The sequence below is a fragment of the Musca domestica genome, unplaced genomic scaffold (assembly GCF_030504385.1).
Source record: "Musca domestica strain aabys unplaced genomic scaffold, Musca_domestica.polishedcontigs.V.1.1 90, whole genome shotgun sequence".
Classification (NCBI taxonomy): Eukaryota; Metazoa; Arthropoda; class Insecta; order Diptera; family Muscidae; genus Musca; species Musca domestica.
The window spans coordinates 1,779,929-1,799,429 of NW_026712436.1; the positions used below are offsets into that span (position 1 = coordinate 1,779,929).

At 36.5% G+C, this 19,501-nt stretch overlaps 5 protein-coding genes across 6 annotated transcripts; 3 read left to right on the plus strand and 2 right to left on the minus strand.

Annotated features, from left to right (window-relative positions):
- The first annotated feature begins 914 nt into the window (after positions 1 to 914).
- LOC101900536 (uncharacterized protein C7orf50 homolog) lies at positions 915 to 1,964 on the plus strand. Its single transcript, XM_005179006.4, has 2 exons — positions 915 to 1,166; positions 1,268 to 1,964. The coding sequence occupies exons 1-2, from the start codon at positions 1,010 to 1,012 to the stop codon at positions 1,879 to 1,881; spliced, it is 771 nt and encodes a 256-aa protein (XP_005179063.1). The 5' UTR covers positions 915 to 1,009; the 3' UTR covers positions 1,882 to 1,964.
- Positions 1,965 to 2,809: 845 nt separating this feature from the next.
- LOC101900712 (large ribosomal subunit protein uL23m) lies at positions 2,810 to 3,506 on the minus strand. Its single transcript, XM_005179007.4, has 2 exons — positions 3,095 to 3,506; positions 2,810 to 3,024 (listed from the first exon to the last, which is right to left on the minus strand). Exons 1-2 carry the CDS (start codon positions 3,386 to 3,388, stop codon positions 2,866 to 2,868), a joined length of 453 nt encoding a protein of 150 aa, XP_005179064.1. The 5' UTR covers positions 3,389 to 3,506; the 3' UTR covers positions 2,810 to 2,865.
- Positions 3,507 to 4,169: 663 nt separating this feature from the next.
- On the plus strand, positions 4,170 to 7,022 carry LOC101900890 (nucleolar MIF4G domain-containing protein 1 homolog). Its single transcript, XM_011292408.3, has 2 exons — positions 4,170 to 5,241; positions 5,320 to 7,022. The coding sequence occupies exons 1-2, from the start codon at positions 4,275 to 4,277 to the stop codon at positions 6,981 to 6,983; spliced, it is 2,631 nt and encodes an 876-aa protein (XP_011290710.1). The 5' UTR covers positions 4,170 to 4,274; the 3' UTR covers positions 6,984 to 7,022.
- A 269-nt stretch (positions 7,023 to 7,291) lies between these two features.
- LOC101901073 (thioredoxin, mitochondrial) lies at positions 7,292 to 8,223 on the minus strand. 2 transcript variants are annotated; one of them, XM_005179009.4, is made up of 3 exons: positions 8,083 to 8,223; positions 7,813 to 8,006; positions 7,292 to 7,721 (listed from the first exon to the last, which is right to left on the minus strand). In XM_005179009.4, the coding sequence occupies exons 2-3, from the start codon at positions 7,986 to 7,988 to the stop codon at positions 7,475 to 7,477; spliced, it is 423 nt and encodes a 140-aa protein (XP_005179066.1). In that variant the 5' UTR covers positions 7,989 to 8,006; positions 8,083 to 8,223; the 3' UTR covers positions 7,292 to 7,474. The 2 variants fall into 2 exon arrangements, with proteins under 2 accessions (XP_005179066.1, XP_058987896.1); XM_059131913.1 differs by having other exon boundaries at positions 8,111 to 8,222.
- A 2,161-nt stretch (positions 8,224 to 10,384) lies between these two features.
- LOC131806948 (E3 ubiquitin-protein ligase MARCHF6-like) lies at positions 10,385 to 16,669 on the plus strand. Its single transcript, XM_059131911.1, has 4 exons — positions 10,385 to 12,222; positions 12,278 to 12,461; positions 12,528 to 12,722; positions 14,437 to 16,669. The coding sequence occupies exons 1-4, from the start codon at positions 10,832 to 10,834 to the stop codon at positions 15,880 to 15,882; spliced, it is 3,216 nt and encodes a 1,071-aa protein (XP_058987894.1). The 5' UTR covers positions 10,385 to 10,831; the 3' UTR covers positions 15,883 to 16,669.
- Positions 16,670 to 19,501: the final 2,832 nt, after the last annotated feature.

Here is a 19,501-nt window from a genome sequence, read left to right on the forward strand (position 1 = left end):
ATTGTCAGGGAAAGATTGTGAAAATTTTGCCAACATTTTTCAGCCGGTTATTCTGGGGGTTTTCATCCTCAAAGACTGGCTTAAAATAAAACGTTCTTCGAGAACTAAACAGGAACTTGTGTGGATTTTTATACTATTCCATTGAAAATGAGGCTAAAATCATCAAAACACCCAATATCGGAGATATCTTGGACCTATATAAAAAATTCTCTTTCATGGGGTAAAGTATTCGCAGATAACTTATTGTGTATAATTTCAGACAATGCCGTTGAACAATGTGACTAAAATTATCAAAATACCGTGGACCTATATAAACAATTCTCCTTCATGGGGTGAAGTACTCAATGGGAACTCCAATTCCATTGAAAAACGTGGCTAAAATCTACAAAATAAACAATATCGGGGGTACTATTGTATGGGAGCTATACGATATCTTGAACCTATATAAACAATTCTCTCCCAGAGGCCAAAGTACTCAGGAAGAACTTGTTGTGTGAATTTTTAGACAATTCAATTGGAAAATGTGGATAAAATCATCAAAATACTTAAAATCGGGGATCCGGTTGTATGGGAGCTATATGATATCGTGAACCGATATAGCCCATCTTCGAACTTGAACTGTCTGCAGGCAAAAGACTGATCTGTGCAAAATTTTAGCTTCCTATTTTTATTCATTTTGACTGTAGCGTGATTACAAAAGTCGTACAGGGCTAAATTGTCTTAGAATTTTACGCTGATCAAGAATATGTGTACCTTGTTATGACCAAAATGATTATTTCGATTAATTACAAACGGAATGACGAACTTAATATAGCCATCATACTATGTGTGGTGTAGGTTATAAACAATATGAGGGAACACAGCGTAAAGGAACTCAATGGACTGATATATGTACGAACGATAAAGTCTGGGCTCGTCCCAGTGGTTCCTCTCACAGAATAGTTGCTTTGAACTAGTTTGTTTCTCAACGCTCTTCAAATATAAACATATTAGAAATTTAATTAAACAAATGGCTAAATTAGATGTCCAACCCGTTAAAAAACAAAAGGCCAAGAAGAGGAAAAACTCTTGTGTCGAACATGAAGATGAAGTAGCAAATAAAAGTTTAATATTGGAGAACACCACTCCTCATGATACAGAAGTTGTCACGGTCAACCATGAGCAAGGTAAACGCATACATACTATGTAAATAAAAAGAAAATGTGAAACTATTAATAAAACAATGGTCAAATTATGAATGAATATTATATATGTAATGTTTTTACAGGGGTTTCCAAGAAAACAAAAAAACGCAAAAACAAAGAAAAAGGTGCCGTCAAGGAGAAACGTTCAAAGTCGCATAAGACTGTTGACAGCGGTGAGGATGATGAACAACACGAGGTAGAGCAACATGATAATGACGAAGATAATGATGATGATGGAACAATAGAACCCACCTTAGAACAATTGAAAGAAAGTGAGAAACCCGAAAATACATTAGCCATAGTCACAGGTCGTCAAAAGAAAAAGCAAAAACATCAGAAACTTCTGGAGGCACAGAAAGAGCATTCCATGGAAAAGGAAAGGCAACGTAATGAAGAATATCTAAAAAAGTGGAAACATTGTCGTGAAGATTGGAAATTTGAAAAACTTCGACAAATATCCATACAACAGAGCATGTTCGATGAGAATATTTTAAGTACAGAATATTGGAATATTGCCTTGGAATATTTGGCTGGTAGCAAGGGTGCTGCCAAGGACAAAGTTATTAAAATGGCAAATGATGTTATCGATGAAGTCGATAAACAATGCGAAGCAAAGGAAACAGAAGAGGAACGACAACAGTTGGTTAATTCTGTAAAATATCAAAGAGCGCGAGATTTACTACAAATATTTGACTGATGCAATTAGATTGTAATTTGGAAAAATACCTGAAGTTAATAAAAATTTTAAAATATTCGACAATGTTATTAGAAATTATAAAAGAGGATTTATTTTCAAATTGCAGGGCATCTTGCTTTGTATGGACGGATAAAAAAACGTTTGATATCAGATGGACCAATATTAATTTTGCATCGCGCATAGACCACCAAATTTGGATAAGATCACTTTATATGTATTCCATCTGATACAATATTCCAATCATATTTCATATTAATACAATAGAACAGCCATATATATTCAAAATGAGCCATCCACTTATATTTGTACGATACGATCATTCTTTAAAATGTAGATCGTAGCCTTTCTATAACCTCCACCATACATCGTATGGAGGGTATATCAAGTTTGTCATTCCGTTTGTAACTCATCGAAATAATAATTTTAGACCCAACAAAGTGTATATATTCTTGATCAACGTAAAATTTTAAGACGATCTAGCCCTGTCCGTCTGTTGTAATCACGCTAGAGTCAAAACGAATTAAAATAGGAAGCTAAAATTTTGCACAGATCTGTCTTTTGTCTGCAGGCAAGTCAAATTCGAAGATGGGTTAAATCGGTCTATGATATCGTATATGTCCCATATAACGGTACCGCCCGATATTCGGTATTTTGATGATTGTAGCCAAATTATTCAATGAAATTGTCTTGAAATCCACAAAAGGAGTTCCTTGTACATTACATTATTTATATAGGTCCACGATGTTATATATCCCCTATATAATGGTTTCCCCTGATATTCGGTATTTTGATGATTTTAAATCAGAGTACACTGTGGCCTGTGTCGTTTTTCTGTCTTTTCCATCTCGTTATTTGGTTCCAACAAGATACCCACCATCTTGGGACATTAACTCCCATTGTTCGTTATCATTAATTTGCAAAAACCTCATTTCTAAACAAAACAATTCACTTAGACTAGTTTTATTCGTATATTAAACTAAGTAACTATATCGAATACCAGCCTGGTGTTCCAGGACGTTTCTTGTTGCGTTCCAAGAACTGCTTGAAACCTTGTTTTGTATCTTCCATGGCTTTCTCATCGGCCTTTTTGGCATCATCCTTCTTGGTAAACATTTCGGGGAATGTAAATTCCATTTCTTTGGGCTAAAATGAAGAATTGTAGAAAAATGTATGGAACCGGAAGAAATAGGAGAACATCCACTAGATATCTTACCAATGTTACATAAGCTATTTTCATATCATCATGTTTGGTCACATATCCATAGGTGACATCTCTCTTGGTCGCGCCCAAAGCAATGCGGGTACGCACATCCATAACGGGGACTTTATAAATCTTTTCCAAATAGTTTTTCACATCATGTTTGGTCATTTCCATGGACACGGAAAATGTAACAATGTTTTTGGGCTGGGGTTCACTGGGCCTGATGAGCTTCATCCAGAAATTGGGCAAGAAAACTCGCAGCTGGGGATTGCCGCGTTGATACAGGGGATACCAACGAGTTGACATGTTTGGTGGCGTTTATTTTATTTTAAAATTAATTTTTTAATTAATTGTTCAACTTTATGTTGTTCCGGATAAAGAATTCAAAGGAACTGTTCAATTAATGAAACCTTCAGAACTAGTTCCAGCCAATTGCACATTGTTGACAAATGAAAGAAGAGGCAACAAACCAAAACAGCTGATTTGTTTTCGGCAATGGAAAAAATAGTACTCACCGGTTGGCATACACAAATATGTAACTCTGTGTGCACGTGTAGTGAACAGCTGATGTTGTTGTCTTTTGGAAAATTAATTTGTTTGGATTTATGCTAGGAACACAATTGGAGCGAACGACGAATTTCGCCCTACGCGGCGACAAAATAAGCCGCGAAAATTCGTCGTATGGAACACAATACCGACGAAATTATAAAACAGCTGATGAAGTTGTTTACTTTTTGCTCATTTGTTGACTACAATGAATTATACAAGAACACATAATTCTTACGTTCTCTATTATAATTTCACTTATGTCCATCTTCCCTATTATAAATTCACTGATATCCATCTTCACTCAGGCGCAAGTACACAAATAAATAAACAAATTAATTATGTTTTTTTTTTTATACGAGTAACAGATAGTAGAGTGACCATAAAAAATTTTAAAGTAAAAAGTAACTTTATTTACTAAAACACATAAAATTCGTACAAGTATGGCCACCTTGTACTGCTTTGTTCGCCGTTCGCCGGCGTATGAAATAGAAATAAAGCTAATTGAGTTCGCGGCGACCGACGAAATTTTCGCCGGTGCCGTGATTGTGTGTATATGGAAAAATTCGTCGTTCGCTCCAATTGTGTTCCTAGCATTAGATAAAGGAAATCTTTTTAAAAACCTCGTTTTTGAATAAAAAACAACATGGTAAAACTGAAGAAGGCAAAATCGAAGGAAAAACGTCCGGTTAAATTGAGCCGCAAGGAAATTCGCAAACAAAAATCGGCGGAAAAGAAGGAAAACAAACGTATTTTCTTCTCGAGCAAAACGGATGGTAAAAAGCTGGTTGCTGAAGCTAAACAGCAGAAACAATTAAACAAAAAGGCCGCCGGTAACAAGAAAACGAAAACTAAAAAATCCAAGCCCACGGTAAATCCTGAGGATATACCACTGGAACAGCTATTGTCTGGTCATGTTGATTCCGACAATGATGAGTCCTTAGACTCGGACTTTTCGGATGAAGAAGTAGATGCATTGTTACCCAATTCTTTAAAAGTTAAACGAGCGGCAGAAGATGAGCCTAACAAACCACCCATTAAGAAGGCGAAGCCACAGACGTCTAATCGACCCAATATTGAAGACCAACATCGTCGCGAATTACAGCGGCAAAAGGAGTTAGAGTCTGCTTCGCGTAAGCAACGCATAAAACAGTTAAAAATAGAAAATGAGGAAGAAGATAAAATAATTGCAAAGTTGGAGAAAAAATTGGGTCTCAATAAAACCAAAAACAAAAATCGCTTGGTTAGAAAAATGTTCAATGACGGATTGGACTTTGCTTTGGAGTTGTGTCTTGATGACGATGAGGAGGAGGAAAAGAAACTTCTGAAGGAAAAACGTAAAGAGGAGTTAAAAAAACAAAACAAGGAACCATCATGGAGTGATGAAGAACAAGATGAGGAACGTTTTAATGCCATCTTTGGTAGTGGAGGTGAATCAGGCGAGTCAGATGATGGCCAAGGCTCCATTGATGGAAGCGACGTGGAGGATAATGATGATGTTGATGGGGAAGATGAAGACGAAGGAGATGAAGAATTTGACGATGATAACGAAGATGAGGATGGTAGTGAGGTGGAACAAGAAGACGGTGATGAGGAGGACAACGAAGAGCAATGTAAGTATCTAATAAAATTCTACAGCAAATTTATTTAAGAATGATTAAGACTTTAACATGTAACATTACCTCTTTCAGATAAGGAAGATATCTACGGCCGCAAACGTGACAAAGACGGTAATATTATCACAGAACCCACCAATGATGGCCCCCAGAAATATGTACCCCCACATCAGCGAGCTCTTTTAGCGGCTAAGAACGATGACAAACAAGCCCAAATTCTAGAACGGTTGAGGAAGCAATGCAAAGGTCTGCTAAATCGTTTGTCAGAGGCAAATCTGCACAAGATTTCTTCGGGAATTGAAGAGTTGTATATGAAAAATTCCCGCTTTAATATGAACGAAACCCTTAACAAGTTACTGCAGGAGGCTCTCGTTAGCAAAGTTATGAGCAATGAGCGGATGGTGCAAGAGCATATGGTCCTGCTTGCCTATTTACATGCTCATATTGGCAGTGAAATTGGTGCGCATTTCTTGCAAATGTTTATCGAACAGTTTGATGCCATCCTTAAGGACATTGATAATGTGCAGCAAGAGGATAAACGACTCAATAACGTTGTACTTCTATTGAGTTACATGTATGTCTTTAAAATATTTGAACATCGTTTGCTTTTGGAGATAATAGATCGATTGTCCGGTCAGCTGAATGAAAAGACCATAGAATGTCTGTTGCTTATATTCCAGTCGGTTGGTTTCAAACTAAGAAAAGATGATCCCTTGGCTTTTAAGCAAATGATGTTAAATGTTCAGTCGAAAATTGCTGCTTCTCCACTGGAGCTGAAAGAGAATCTGAGACTTAAATTTATGGTAGATATTCTGAATGCGGTGAAAAATAATAACATCAATAAAATACCCAGATTTGATCCTGAGCTACATGAAAATCTAAGGAAGAAACTTAAAGCAATGCTGAGAAACGATAAATATGTCATAACTCTAAATATTACCATGGAGGATCTGTTAAGAGCCGATACTGTGGGAAAATGGTGGGTTGTTGGTTCAGCCTGGACGGGAAATATAAATGAAATGGCTGCAGCACAAAAGAAACAAGAAAAGGGATGTGAAAATAGCAAATCGGAGAGATTTTCCGAACAACTACTCAAACTAGCCAAACAGCAAAAAATGAATACCGAAGAGCGACGAAATATTTTCTGCATAATCATGAGTGCCGATGATTTCATTGATGCATTTGAAAAGATTTTACATTTAGCAGTGAAAGATTTACGATCCATAGCCTATGTGATCATACATTGTTGTCTGAACGAGAAGGCGGCCAATCCATATTACGCTCATTTAGCCCTCAAGTTCTGTCATTACAATCGTAAATACCAACTGGCATTCCAGTTTGCTTCCTGGGATCGCATTAACGAAATCGATTCGTTAAATAAAATACAGGTTAGAAATTTGGCACGTTTCTTGCAACACCTGATCCTGAACAACGGTTTGCAGTTGGCGGTATTGAAAATTATTGATTTCCTGCAAATTGACAAACAAAGCTTTGCCTTAATGAAGGAGATCTGTAAGGGCTTATTGCTAGCCGCCGAAGAACAGGATATTTATCAAGCATTCGAGAGATTGGCCAAAAATAATAAATTACGACAATTCAAGCAGAGCTTAAGACTTTTCCTGCAACATTTTATGCTAAAAGAACAGAGTGCAACACTGAAACTGTCCGACGAACAAATGGAATTGCTTAAAAGACGTGTGGAATATGTGGATAGATTATTGGCCTATGTAGAATTGTAAATATGTAGATATGGTTATGTTTAGAATAAATGTTTTTATAAAAACAATGAAATGAAGCATTTCTTTTTTGAGAGAGATTAATTTATTACTCTATTCCAGAAACTGAAAGAATCTAATGACCCTACCATTATTTTTGATATCATAAAGGAGAAGTCGGTTATTATGGTGACATTTTTACATAATTCTAGGTCCTGGAACAGAGAAAGATACTCACAATGTCTGTGATTGCTTCAGAAACGAATAAAGAGGATTATTAATTTGATTCTAATAATTCTTACGTTTTATGTTTTATAAAAACAAAAGTATCATATCTTTTCCAACAGATCAACAATTTAATAAGCATTTTTGGTCGACATACAGAGGATTTCATTCACGGTTAAATATGATTTTAAAAGCTACACATATTATTTTAACATTTTTATACTCCAAAGTTAAGAGCTACTGTTGTTTATCGTGTGGCGCACACGTTACTGTTGTTCCATAAAATGTATTTACTTATTTTCTTCAACAGTTTTCTCTATCCAGGCCCGCAATTTATCAGTGTCTTGTAAACCAACCATGCGGTTAACTACTTTACCACCTTTCATAGCCATCAATACGGGCACGGCTGCAACATCGTAATCCAAAGCCAACTCGCTGTGTTCATCGATATCAACTTTTGCCAATTTAACAGCTCCAGCCTTTTCGCCAACAATGGATTCAATGCGTGGTGTCAACATTTTGCATGGATTACACCATCTGCAATCAAGTAAACGAAATTCGATTAAAACGTAGGAAACTTATATAACTCTAAAAGATGCTGGGGGCATCTACCACATTGTACACTTACGTTGCAAAGAAATCGACAATTACAACCTTATCACTCTTCTTGACTTTGTTTTCGAAATCTTCAATGCTTTGAACTTTGAAAATCTCATTTTTGACGGTGGTGCTGCCGAAATGTCTTGTGGCCAAACGTGTTGTGGTCAATGATTGTCCGGCTTTTTGTACAATGCTGCGCAACATTTTTGAATTTATTTGTATCTAAAATATAATGTGAGTATAATAAAATGATATAATTAAATCAAAATAGGTCTTATAGAACGTATAAAAAACGTACCTTCTTTACCCAATTTTTAGGCACCAACAGATCGAAAAAGAAGGCCTTCAGGGCTTAGGAGGTCGAAAGCCAGATATGAGCTGAAGTTCACAGAGTTCACCAGATCGAAAACAGGAATTCCTTGCAGGGTTTTAAAAATCGGCCCATCTAAACATAAACAGCTGTTTATATATAATACTAGAGATAATTATTGCTCTTTTTGCCAATCACTGAACATACACCACTTCGCAACAGCTGAGTGTATGAAGTCATTTCATTGCGGGTGTTCACATTTGATTATTTACGGATAAAGTCCAAAAATGTAATAAATCCAAATGGTCTGTTCCTGAACCTTCAAGAAAGCATAGTATCATGGCGCTGTTATAAAGGTGAGGGTACATAAGCAGCTTAGCATCATGGCTAGGCATATTAACGCCAAATTATAATGGGAAACTACTTCAGGATTCGAGTGCGGTTCTGACATACCTGTATGATATGTAATAAAATATGCTATGCGAAGACTTCAAGCTGTTTATTATTACAAATAACACCAGCTGATATCTACAAAAAAAATTTTTTTTATTAATTGTGTTCGTAGATGGTCGATATCGACAGACACCTTCTGCAACCTCCCACACAATGAATTAAAATCAATAAAGTAATAGCATTAATACATATGAAACATTCGGGGTACTAATGGTACAATGAAAAGGTAAGGTAGAGCTACCAACTGATTACAATTTTTTATTGTTTTGAAAAATAACAACATAATTTCAAAATCATGCAGTTTTTTGGATTATATTTCTGAAAGAAAAATCTTTTAAATCCCCATTTTGAAATTAAGGAAAAATATCAAATCATTAAAAACAACTTTTTGCATCTTGACAGAATAATGCAGGTGTGTGTAGGTGTTGTTGTACAACAATCGTAACAACAACAACATACAAATTTGTTTTTGTACGTAATACATGTGTCAGAGTTATGTGTCCAAGAATGTAAACAAAATAATTAATTTTCAATAAACTTATCAGTAATAATTATACAATGCAAAAATATGTGGGCAGACCGACGGGCGGACGGACATATCACCGATTTTTCTTTTATGGTATTGTGAAAAATTAAGAAAACTGTAGATTTTTGAAGGATTTGGAATAGAGCTATTTTTTTCGATGGTGACCGACACCTAAGCGCAATTAAGTTTTTCTTCTTTTAATAGCTTTTAAATAGTTTTCGGGGGCATCTGCATGCTTTTTAAATTTCATAAGTTTTATTTTTGTGCATTAGAACAGGTTCCAAACATGATGCACTACTCGGAAGGGCACGACTTCCAATGTGATCTCATTTTGTTGGCATGTTGCTTTGCACGGAATATATATTGCAGCTTATAACCATAGACAACTTCGTGAAGAATCACGGTAACCAAGATTCTACTCTCCTTTCAATATTATTATTATTATTACCTTAAAAAAGTTGCAGACACAGACATTCACCATTAGTTACCATCTGAATTAAAGCAACATAGATTATCAGGACAACTGAAGAAAGATATTTACAAATTTTTACAAAAGTTGGTGTATGTCACTATAAATAATTTTGACAGGAAGCGGGCATTTCTGTCGAGTTTTTTTTTGGTTGTTGTTTCAAATCTGTTGTACCTCCGTATTATACCATAGCTTTAGCTTCTTGAGCCAGTAAAATCCTTCCATCACATGGAACCACTTCCATTACACTTTGCTGGGACTAGGTGTGACTGGTTACTTCTCCTGCAGGAATTGTCCAACAGCAATTACAATTGTTTAATTGCATGATCTGGTAAAGTCAAAGTCATTTTTCGAGAAAAGCATTTAATTTTAATGAGATGTTAAAAGAATAATGAAAAAAATGTAAACATATGATTGCATGACTTCAACTTCTTAATTCTACCCATGGTAGAAGAACATAGGTAGATGCATTCACGCTTGGGAACATTGATATGTCAAATCTTTTAAAATGTTTTGTCAAGAATTAGTAGATTTTTATATGTTTTTTAAATCGAAGCTAACTAGAGTTTGTTAGAACGTGCATTTTTCATGTATTTTTACAAATTTCAATAATTTTTCATTCAACATTTAATTTAAAAAACCGGTTTGGCAGTTCATTGTCCCAGCAACTGTGTCGATGCGACTACCTGTATTCTTCTACCATAATGGAACAACTTCAATTACATATTTTGCTGGGACTTTTTTAAAATATTAAAAAACGTGCAGGTGGCAACATTGATTATGTGTGAATTAGCGCCATCTATATTATTACCTTAAATGTCATTGTGTAGCAAAATGCATATGTCAAAGAAATTACGCAAATTTAAAGAATCCAGTAAATAAATAGGTAGTACGGCAGTAAATATGCATTAATAAATTCCTTTTAACATAATATTAAATTCTAACGATGACATCGTGCAATTAGAATGTGAATGAACTGCAATGAATTGTTTGTTTTGTGCGTTTGACGCAGGTGACAGTTCGTGAAAGAAAAAAAAAAAACAAAAGCAATAACTGAGAATCAAAACAGCTGCTATCGAGCGAAATTGACGTGTTGCAATTGTTTAATTGCTAGCTCGGTAAAGTCGAAGTACATTTTTTCGAGAAAAAGTTTTTAATATTTTTTTGGAGGAAAAACGCGTAAAAAATTGCTGTGAATTCGTTGATAGCTTTTTGGATAAACCATATCCATGTTGCTACCAATGTTGTAGAGAACAGATTATAGACATCTGCTTCATTACAAATACACAATGGACGATTTATCTCAAGGCGACATTTGTCGCGTTTGCCGTTGTGAAGCCTCGTCGGATCGTCCTCTGTTCTACCCATGTGTTTGCACGGGCAGTATAAAATACATACACCAGGATTGCCTGATGCAGTGGATGCGCTATTCACACAAGGAATACTGTGAACTATGCGGCCATCGATTTAGCTTCCAACCCATCTACTCGCCTGATATGCCACGGGTCTTGCCGTTGCGAGATGTTGCTGGAGGTTTGTTGTCGGCCATAATGAAAGCGGCAAAATCTTGGGCCCACTACTCCCTTGTGGGTTTGGCTTGGTTTGTGGTAGTGCCGTTGTCTGCATATCGGACATATCGCTATTTGTTCCGAGCATCGTCATTTGATATGATATTGTCCTTGCCTTTCGATATTTTTTCAACGGAAAATCTGGCTTCAGATGTATTTCGAGGCTGCTTTGTAGTGACGTGCACACTGTTATCGTTTATTGGATTGGTGTGGTTGCGAGAGCAGATATTGCTGGGAGGTGGACCGGATTGGTTGGAAAGGGATGATGCTCCTGGAGCAGGGGCAAACAATGATGCTGACGATGAGGTAGAACTGAATCTTCCGCCGGATGGAGGTGGAGCTAATGCTAATGCAGGAGATGAGGGACAGGACAATGTGGCAAATGCTCAAATAGAAGGCAATGGGGCTTCAGCTGTCCCAGCGGAAGCGGCAGCGGAGGGAGATGTTGCTAATAACAACAATGACATCGCAGATGGGAGGGTAAATAATGCTGAGGCGCCACCTGTAGTAGAGCCTATGAACAATAATGCTCCTGCGGTTGCTGATCCAGTTGAAAACGAGGGTGACCCTCCTTTGGAGTTTGGTCCCCAGCTGCCTCCTGCTCTGGCTGCAAATCGTAATAACAACAATAATGCTGCTAACCCCGCCGAAAACGACAATGATGAACCCAATTGGAATCCAATGGAATGGGATCGAGCAGCGGAGGAATTGACTTGGGAACGTTTATTGGGTTTGGATGGATCCTTGGTGTTCTTGGAACATGTGTTTTGGATTGTCTCCCTCAATACAATGCTAATATTTGCCTTTGCTTTTTGTCCATATTGTATTGGCCACTTTATATTAAGTTCACTAGATCTCATGGACCCGGAGAAGCCACTATTACATTTCCATGGTTTAATAACAACTTTATTTGGCTATTGTTTCATTGGCATTATATTGGTCGTTTTGCATTGTCTGGCAAGGGCATTCCATATGCGAAGAGTACGCAGTCTTATTGGTTTGTGTTACATTGTGGTAAAGGTGTCACTGCTCTCAGTGGTGGAGATTGGTGTTTTACCATTGGTATGTGGATGGTGGTTGGATATATGCTCATTGCCTCTATTCGATGCTACGTAAGTACGGAATAGTTCGAAATGAAATTTAATAATAAATAGACTTATATTTTAGGTTAAAGGATCGCAAGACTAGCTTTACAGCTGCACCTGGAACATCTCTATTCGTTCATTGGATGTTTGGTATGGTGTTTGTGTATTATTTTGCCGCCTTCATTTCATTACTGCGAGAAGTTCTTCGTCCTGGAGTATTGTGGTTTTTGAGGAATTTAAATGATCCGGACTTTAGTCCCATTCAAGTTAGTAACTTATAAATACTTTATTTTTTATTTTTATTAAATTTTCTTTTTTTTTTTGAATTTCAGGAAATGATACATTTACCCATTCTAAAACATGTTCGACGTCTAATATCATCTGCCATGATATTTGGATCGGTGGTATTGTTGATGCTGTGGATACCGATACGTGTACTAAAGACAATTTGGCCGACGTTTTTGCCATACACTTTATCCGGCGATTCAGATGTCAATGAATTGAGTTTGCAGTTGCTTTTACTGCAGGTAGGTTCAGTAGATTAATATTATATACAAATAATTCTCTCGAAGCATGCCCAAAAATATTTACAAGCTAAATTCATTTGGCATAACAAGACCAATCTTATTTAATAAGATCTCTCATGGATAAACATTTTAGCGATTGAATATAAATTTTGAGATTTTTTTTGCAAATATGTTATGGTATACCCTCTCTAAATAAATTATAGGCTTCATATATATAGGCTTTGAATATTGTTCTGCGGCAGATTTAATTTAAATACATATAACATATGCTGGGTGAGATGAAAAAATTGCAACAAACTTCAAATTGCTGTCATTTCTAAGCCACTCGTCTGACAGCTGTTAAAATTATTCCAGTGACAGCTCATTATATTGTTTACAAGCGTACAAAAACATTTTGGTGAGAATTTTGCAGAAAAAAGTTATTCGTGATGGAATTCAAGCGTGATTTCTTTATATTTGGCTGGAAAACCACAAGTGGCTATCGTTATAGCACTCCAGCATTTAAATGTGAATAAATCTTTTGTGTTGTGTTAATGGTAGCGACGTCAAGGAAGTGGACGGAAGAAAACAGCAACCTCAGCACAAAAGGTTTGAAAAGTAAAGAAGCGACTTGATCTGAACCCGCGTCGCAGTGTCCGAAAAATGGCTCGTGAGCCGAACGTATCGCAATAGTTCATTCGGCAAATGTTGACAATGATCTCGGGGTAAATCCATTGAAATTCCAAAAAGAGCAAGAACTTACACTGCAACGGAAAGAAAATAGACTCAAAAGAGCTAAAGAGTTGCTTCGCTTGGCCGAGAGTGGAGAACTGCCGCCTGTCAGCAGTTTGTAAACAAACAAAATGATCGTGTTTACTTGCCAAAGAGGTCAGCTGAAAATGTACACATTCGGTTGGCCACCAGAACTCAAACGCCGGCCATGGTGATGGTTGACAAATGAGCTCGGGGTAAAGCCATTAAAATTCCCCGAAGAGCAAGAACTTACACCGCAAAAGAAAGAAAATAGACTCAAAAGAGCTAAAAAGTTGCTTCGCTTGGCTGAAAGTGGAGAACTGCCGTCTCTCAGCAGTTTGTAAACAAACAAAATGATCGTGTTTACTTGCCAAAGAGGTCAGCTGAAAATGTACACCTTCGTTTGGCCACCAGAACTCAAACGCCGGCCATGGTGATGGTGTGGGCCGCCATAAAAGCCGATGGTCCTCTCCGCTAATCTTAGTCGACCGTGGCATCAGAATAAATGCCGAGTATTATTGCGAAAATATTCTGGAGGGAGTGTAAAAACCTTGGGCAGACAAACATTTAGGCCAGACCTTGGACATTCCAACAGAACTCAGCCACCAAAATCTCCGGATACCAATCCGTTGGACTATTGTGTCTGGAATATTTTGAAATGCAAGGTTGGCAATAAAAAATACCAAAGTGTCGATCACCTCAAGCAAGCGCTTCGCTGGGAAAATACCGCGGGCAGCGTGTTGCGGTTTCATTGGCCGTTTGAAGGCCATAATTCGTGCCGAAGGTGACCAATACCAACAAATCTAAACTTATTCCAAAATTTGATGCTATTTCCGAATTTTTTGCTTTCATTTAATAAAACTTAAAAAAATGTAAAAATTATGGCGTTTGAATTTGTTGCAGTTTTTTTATCTCACCATGTATATAAATTGCAAATTTTATTTTACCGTAACATTATTACCTTTATTTCTTTTTTTTCTAGATCGTTCTCCCTGGATTCTTCGAACAGTCCCACACTCGCGTTTGGCTTAAGAAACTCCTACGAATTTGGTGTATTTGTGTCTCCTGGGTATTGGGCATTCGTAGCTATCTACTTGGCGCTGATCCGGAACCTGCGAATGTAGAAAATGCTAACAACAACGATGCCAACAATCTGGAACCACAACCGGCCAATGAAATTGTTGCTAACGATGAACCAAATGCTGAAAATGCCGCGCAAAATAATGCCGAAGATAATAATGTTGCCGAAGAGCCTGCTCCTGTACAACCACCCATACAAGCACAACCGCCTCCTCCACCACCTCCGCCGCCGCCACAAGCCGAACGAAATTTGGCTGCAGTACATCACGCCATTATACACCGAGATGTGCCTGTTGCGTTCCAACCGTACGACAAACCAACAGTGTTTCCTCTAAGACTGTGCGGACTATTATTCTTTATGTGTATTTCATTGGTGATAGCATCATTGGTAACACTCACAGTGCCCGTATGGATAGGACGACAGGTGATGTCACTATGGTCTGTGGGTAGCATAACAACACAAGTGGCCGTCCAGGGTGCTGAAGTAACGCCACGTCCACATGAATTATATACTGCCGCCTTGGGTACTTATCTTTGTTGGATGCTGACCAGGGGTATAGCCATTGCCGTAACCCTATTACCTCAAGGACGTGCTGCCGTAATGGATAAAATTAAGCAATGGCTTAAAGTGGGGGCATCGTATGCCCTACCCGTCTTGATTATTGTTCTAATGCTGGGTGTTATTCCGCTCTTATTCGGCATGCTTTTGGAATTGGTGGTGGTGATACCGGTACGTGTTGGTGTTTTACAAACTCCCATCTACTTTATATGGCAAGACTGGGCCTTGGGTGTATTGTATACGAAAATTGCCATAGCTTTGACGCTAATGGGTCCCGATTGGCATTTGAAACGGGCACTAGAACGAGCATATCGTGATGGTTTGAGGGAAATTGATTTAAAGTTTTTGATTACCGAACTTGCAATGCCTGTTATCACATGTTTTGGCCTAGCCCTTGCCATACCCTACGTTCTGGCTCACTCAATTTTACCAATATTCTTTACCGACCCTTGGGTACAATTGGAAATAGCTCATTTTGTTTATCCAGTATTCTTTTCGGTTATTGGCGCCATTGCATTAATTTATTTCCAAATAAGACAATTTAAAAAACTTTATGTAGCAATTAAGGTGGACAAATATTTGGTGGGTCAACGTTTGGTTAACTACGAACATCGCAAGAAACAGCAAGAGGCTGCCGAAGAAAGAGCAGCACGACAAAAAGAGGAGGAGGAACAGGAACATGTACCCATTGCCAATATTGTGGAGCAGGCGGAATTGGAAAGGAGACGACGACAGGAAGTTGAAAGGCAACAGTTGGTACAGGATTTGGTGAGAGATGATCTATTATAAATTCAGTTTCGGTGTCACACATTCGATGTAATTGTCGTCTAGAAAATCTTACTGAAATGTAGTTTAAAATTCAATTATCCAAAAACCATTACGAAATTCTTTCAACACCCTGCGTCAAGGCTGATGAAATGTTATGAGTTCGTTTGTTCGTTTCTTTGTCCCGAATCGAGAATAAGATGTGTTATTACTTTTTAAAATAATTAAAATTTAGGACTTTTATAATTGTATGTTAAAGAAGCATGTGTAACCAACCAATAACACATTGTTGTATGAAAATGAAACAGAAGTATAATTATGCTGAAATCAAGGATTAACATCCATTTTAAAGATATAAATACCACTCAACTGTTTTCTCTTAAATTCCACAAATCAATATAAACACATATGTATGTATGAATTTATGTACCCCGCCCATATGCACGTATTACATAAAATAACAACGGAAATATTAAAAAAAAAGGTATTTAGCATTAATGAAAACGACATTACTTTTCGTTACATAACGTCAATGCTTTCATAACGAAGTCTAAAATTAAATTTAACTGCAATCCGATGTGAAGGTCAAAATCATGCTCTAAACACAAAACAAAACTTTGTCACCGGCAAATTGCCATTCCACATTTGAGTTTCCATGATCGGTTTTCTATTTCATTTCTTTTTTTTTTTGGGTATTATTCTCCTTTTCTATCACCCACTGAACTATTTTATTTTTGTTGATAAATATATAGAAATATGATATGGTTTTTTTATTATAATTTAAAATTGAATAAAACTAATTTTAAAAAGCGCCCATGGTTTTAACTTTTATTTTAAGGTGTTTGTTTTTTTTATTGTTTCACAATTCTAGTAAATTAAAGGAAAACATTTTCATTAATATAGATCTGTAATTTTAAGTTTCATCTGAAATCATCCAACACATATTTGCTTCATTTACCCTTATTAATGAAATGAACCTTGTATTGTATATTTGTTCGTATCCTGATCGAAATTTGACATACAGATTTTATTTAAATATTAATTTTTAAGCTTTTAGAATAAAACATAAAAATAAATATTAATATTAAATAATGATGTGAAAATTTTTTTCTTTGGAATATTATAAATAAAAGACAACTTGAAACCACAATAAAATATAAATGTTTATTAAGTTCGTCATTCCGTTTGTAACTCATTGAAATAATATTTGTAGACCCAAAAAAGTATATTTATTCTAGATCAGCGTAAAATTCTAAGATGATTTAGCCCTGTCCATTTGTTATAATCAGGCTACAGTCAAAACGAGTAAATATAGGAAGCTAAAATTTGGCACAGGCCTGTCTTTTGTTTGCAGGCAGGTCGAATTCGATGATGGGATATATCGGACCACGATATCGAATAGCCCACATATTCGGTATTTTGATTATTTTAGCCACATTTTTAAAGGAAATTGTCTGAAATTCTACACAAGAAGATCCTCTATATAGGTCCACGATATCTTATATCACCATATAACGGTAGCCCCAGATATTCGGTATTTTGATGATTAACCACAATGGAATTGTCTGAAATTTCACACAAGAAGTTCAATGTGAGTACTTTACCCCCAGACATACATTTGTCTATATAGGTCAACAATATCGTATATCCCCCAAATATATCGGCACCTTACGATATTCGGTATTTGTAAGATTTTAATAGAATTTTTAATGGATTTAATTTTTTTTGAAAATTTCTTAATTCGTTCCAAATGGTGAACGGTATTCAAAGTTCGGCCTGGCCGAACTTACTGCTTTTTTATACCCTCCACCATACTATGGAGGGTATATTCATGTTGTCATTCCGTTTGTAACTCATCGAAATAATGATCTTAGACCCAACAAAGTATATAAATGCTAAGACGATTTAGCCATGTCCGTCTGTCTGTTGTAATCACGCTATCTTTCGAACGAATTGGGATAGGAGGCTAAAATTTTGCACACTTGTTAATTTTGCCAGTAGGCAGGTTAAGTTCGTAAATGGGTCATGTAGGTCCACGTTTTCATATAGCAGTACCTCCCTAGATATAACAGTACCTCTCTAGATTAGGTATTTTGATGATTTTAGTAACATTGTTCTCCGGAATTGTTTCAAATATTGCATTTAACGGTACCTCCCTTTATTCGGTATTTTTATGATTTTAGCGACATTATTTACCGGAATTGTTTCAAATTTGGCATTTGAAGTTCGAAATGGATACTAAAGCCTAAGACAAAAAATTGTGTGTGCAGGTACACGTCTTCGTATAGCCCCCGTATAACGGTTCCTCCCAATATTCGGTATTTTTTTGATCTTAGCGTCATTATTCATCGGAATTGTTTCAAGTTACGTATTTAGAGTTCGTAATGGGAACTACAGTCTGTGACAGAAAATTGTCTATACTGGCCCAGCTCTTCGTATAGGCCCCATATATCAGTACTTCCCTAAATTCGGTATTTAGACGAGTTTAGGTACAATACCCACCGAAATTGTTTGAGATGTCGTATACTCAATTTAGTACCACTTAGTACTTTTCGAACAATTATTGTACACATTTTCGAAACCCCTTTCCAAATCTCAAACTCAGATACCAGCAGTGACATCTATAGCAAATCTAAGGATTTTAGCCTTGCAATTTCCCAACATTGCCATTTTAAGAACCATTTGGTACAATTATAGTACAACTATCCAAAAGCAGGTCCTTCTCTTAAGCACAGACACCAACAGTGACATCAATATCAAGTTTCCGGATTTCTGTCATCCAATTTCAAATTCAGTACCATTTGGTATCTTTTGTGAAATTGTAGTACACATTACCAAAACCCCCACCATATCTTCATTCCAGAGACCCTTACATCAAATTTGAGGACTCCAGCCCTATCCTTTCATGAAATGCCAAACCAACGTCAAATCTGAAACACAGATGCCATCAGTAATCTAAATATTATATTTTAGATTTTTTATCTCTATTTCTTCAACAGATACAAAACTTAATGCCATTTAGTACTTTTCGTACGATTAGATTACGCATTTAAAATTTCGAGAGTTAAGCTTTATTCCCTCACCCAGTACAATGTTTAGTACTATGTAGTACTTTTCGTGTAATTATATTACACCAGCAGAGACCTCAATATCAAATTTGAGGAACCCAGCCCAAGTACCATTTTGATCTTTTCGTAATTTTTAGCTCTATCCCTTCACATAATACTAAATGGTACCATTTAAGAAGTTTAGTAGCATTTTGAAGCGTACGTTTAAAGACCGAATTTCCAAAAACTCTTTGGTACATCTATCTTGCACTCCATCAGTAACTCTCATTTCAAATTTATAAGTTCTAGCTCATTCCGTTTGTCCAATACAAAGTATTAAATGTTTAGTACATTTTTGTATTTTTTGAATCCTTTTAGTACGAATAGCAAAAAATCCAGTGCCATCAAAAAAAGCTGCCTATGTAAAGCTTCAAGATTCTAGAGGTTTCGTCCGGAGGTTGATTCTCAGTCATTTATTTCGGAATTCGGATTTCGCAATGGACATCATTTCCTTTGACAGAAAATTTCCTGTACAGATACACGTCTTAGTATAGCCTCAGTATTAGTATTTTAATGATTTTAGCTACATTTTCAAC

Coding starts and splice junctions, on each gene's coding strand:
- LOC131806948 (XM_059131911.1), top strand. CDS start 10,832: ATGGACGATTTATCTCAAGGCGACATTTGTCGCGTTTGCCGTTGTGAA. Junction 12,223..12,277: donor TTGCCTCTATTCGATGCTAC/GTAAGTACGGAA, acceptor CTTATATTTTAG/GTTAAAGGATCGCAAGACTA. Junction 12,462..12,527: donor CGGACTTTAGTCCCATTCAA/GTTAGTAACTTA, acceptor TTTGAATTTCAG/GAAATGATACATTTACCCAT.
- LOC101900712 (XM_005179007.4), bottom strand. CDS start 3,388: ATGTCAACTCGTTGGTATCCCCTGTATCAACGCGGCAATCCCCAGCTG. Junction 3,025..3,094: donor AAATAGCTTATGTAACATTG/GTAAGATATCTA, acceptor TCTTCATTTTAG/CCCAAAGAAATGGAATTTAC.
- LOC101901073 (XM_005179009.4), bottom strand. CDS start 7,988: ATGTTGCGCAGCATTGTACAAAAAGCCGGACAATCATTGACCACAACA. Junction 7,722..7,812: donor ATTGTCGATTTCTTTGCAAC/GTAAGTGTACAA, acceptor ACTTGATTGCAG/ATGGTGTAATCCATGCAAAA.
- LOC101900890 (XM_011292408.3), top strand. CDS start 4,275: ATGGTAAAACTGAAGAAGGCAAAATCGAAGGAAAAACGTCCGGTTAAA. Junction 5,242..5,319: donor GGAGGACAACGAAGAGCAAT/GTAAGTATCTAA, acceptor TACCTCTTTCAG/ATAAGGAAGATATCTACGGC.
- LOC101900536 (XM_005179006.4), top strand. CDS start 1,010: ATGGCTAAATTAGATGTCCAACCCGTTAAAAAACAAAAGGCCAAGAAG. Junction 1,167..1,267: donor CACGGTCAACCATGAGCAAG/GTAAACGCATAC, acceptor ATGTTTTTACAG/GGGTTTCCAAGAAAACAAAA.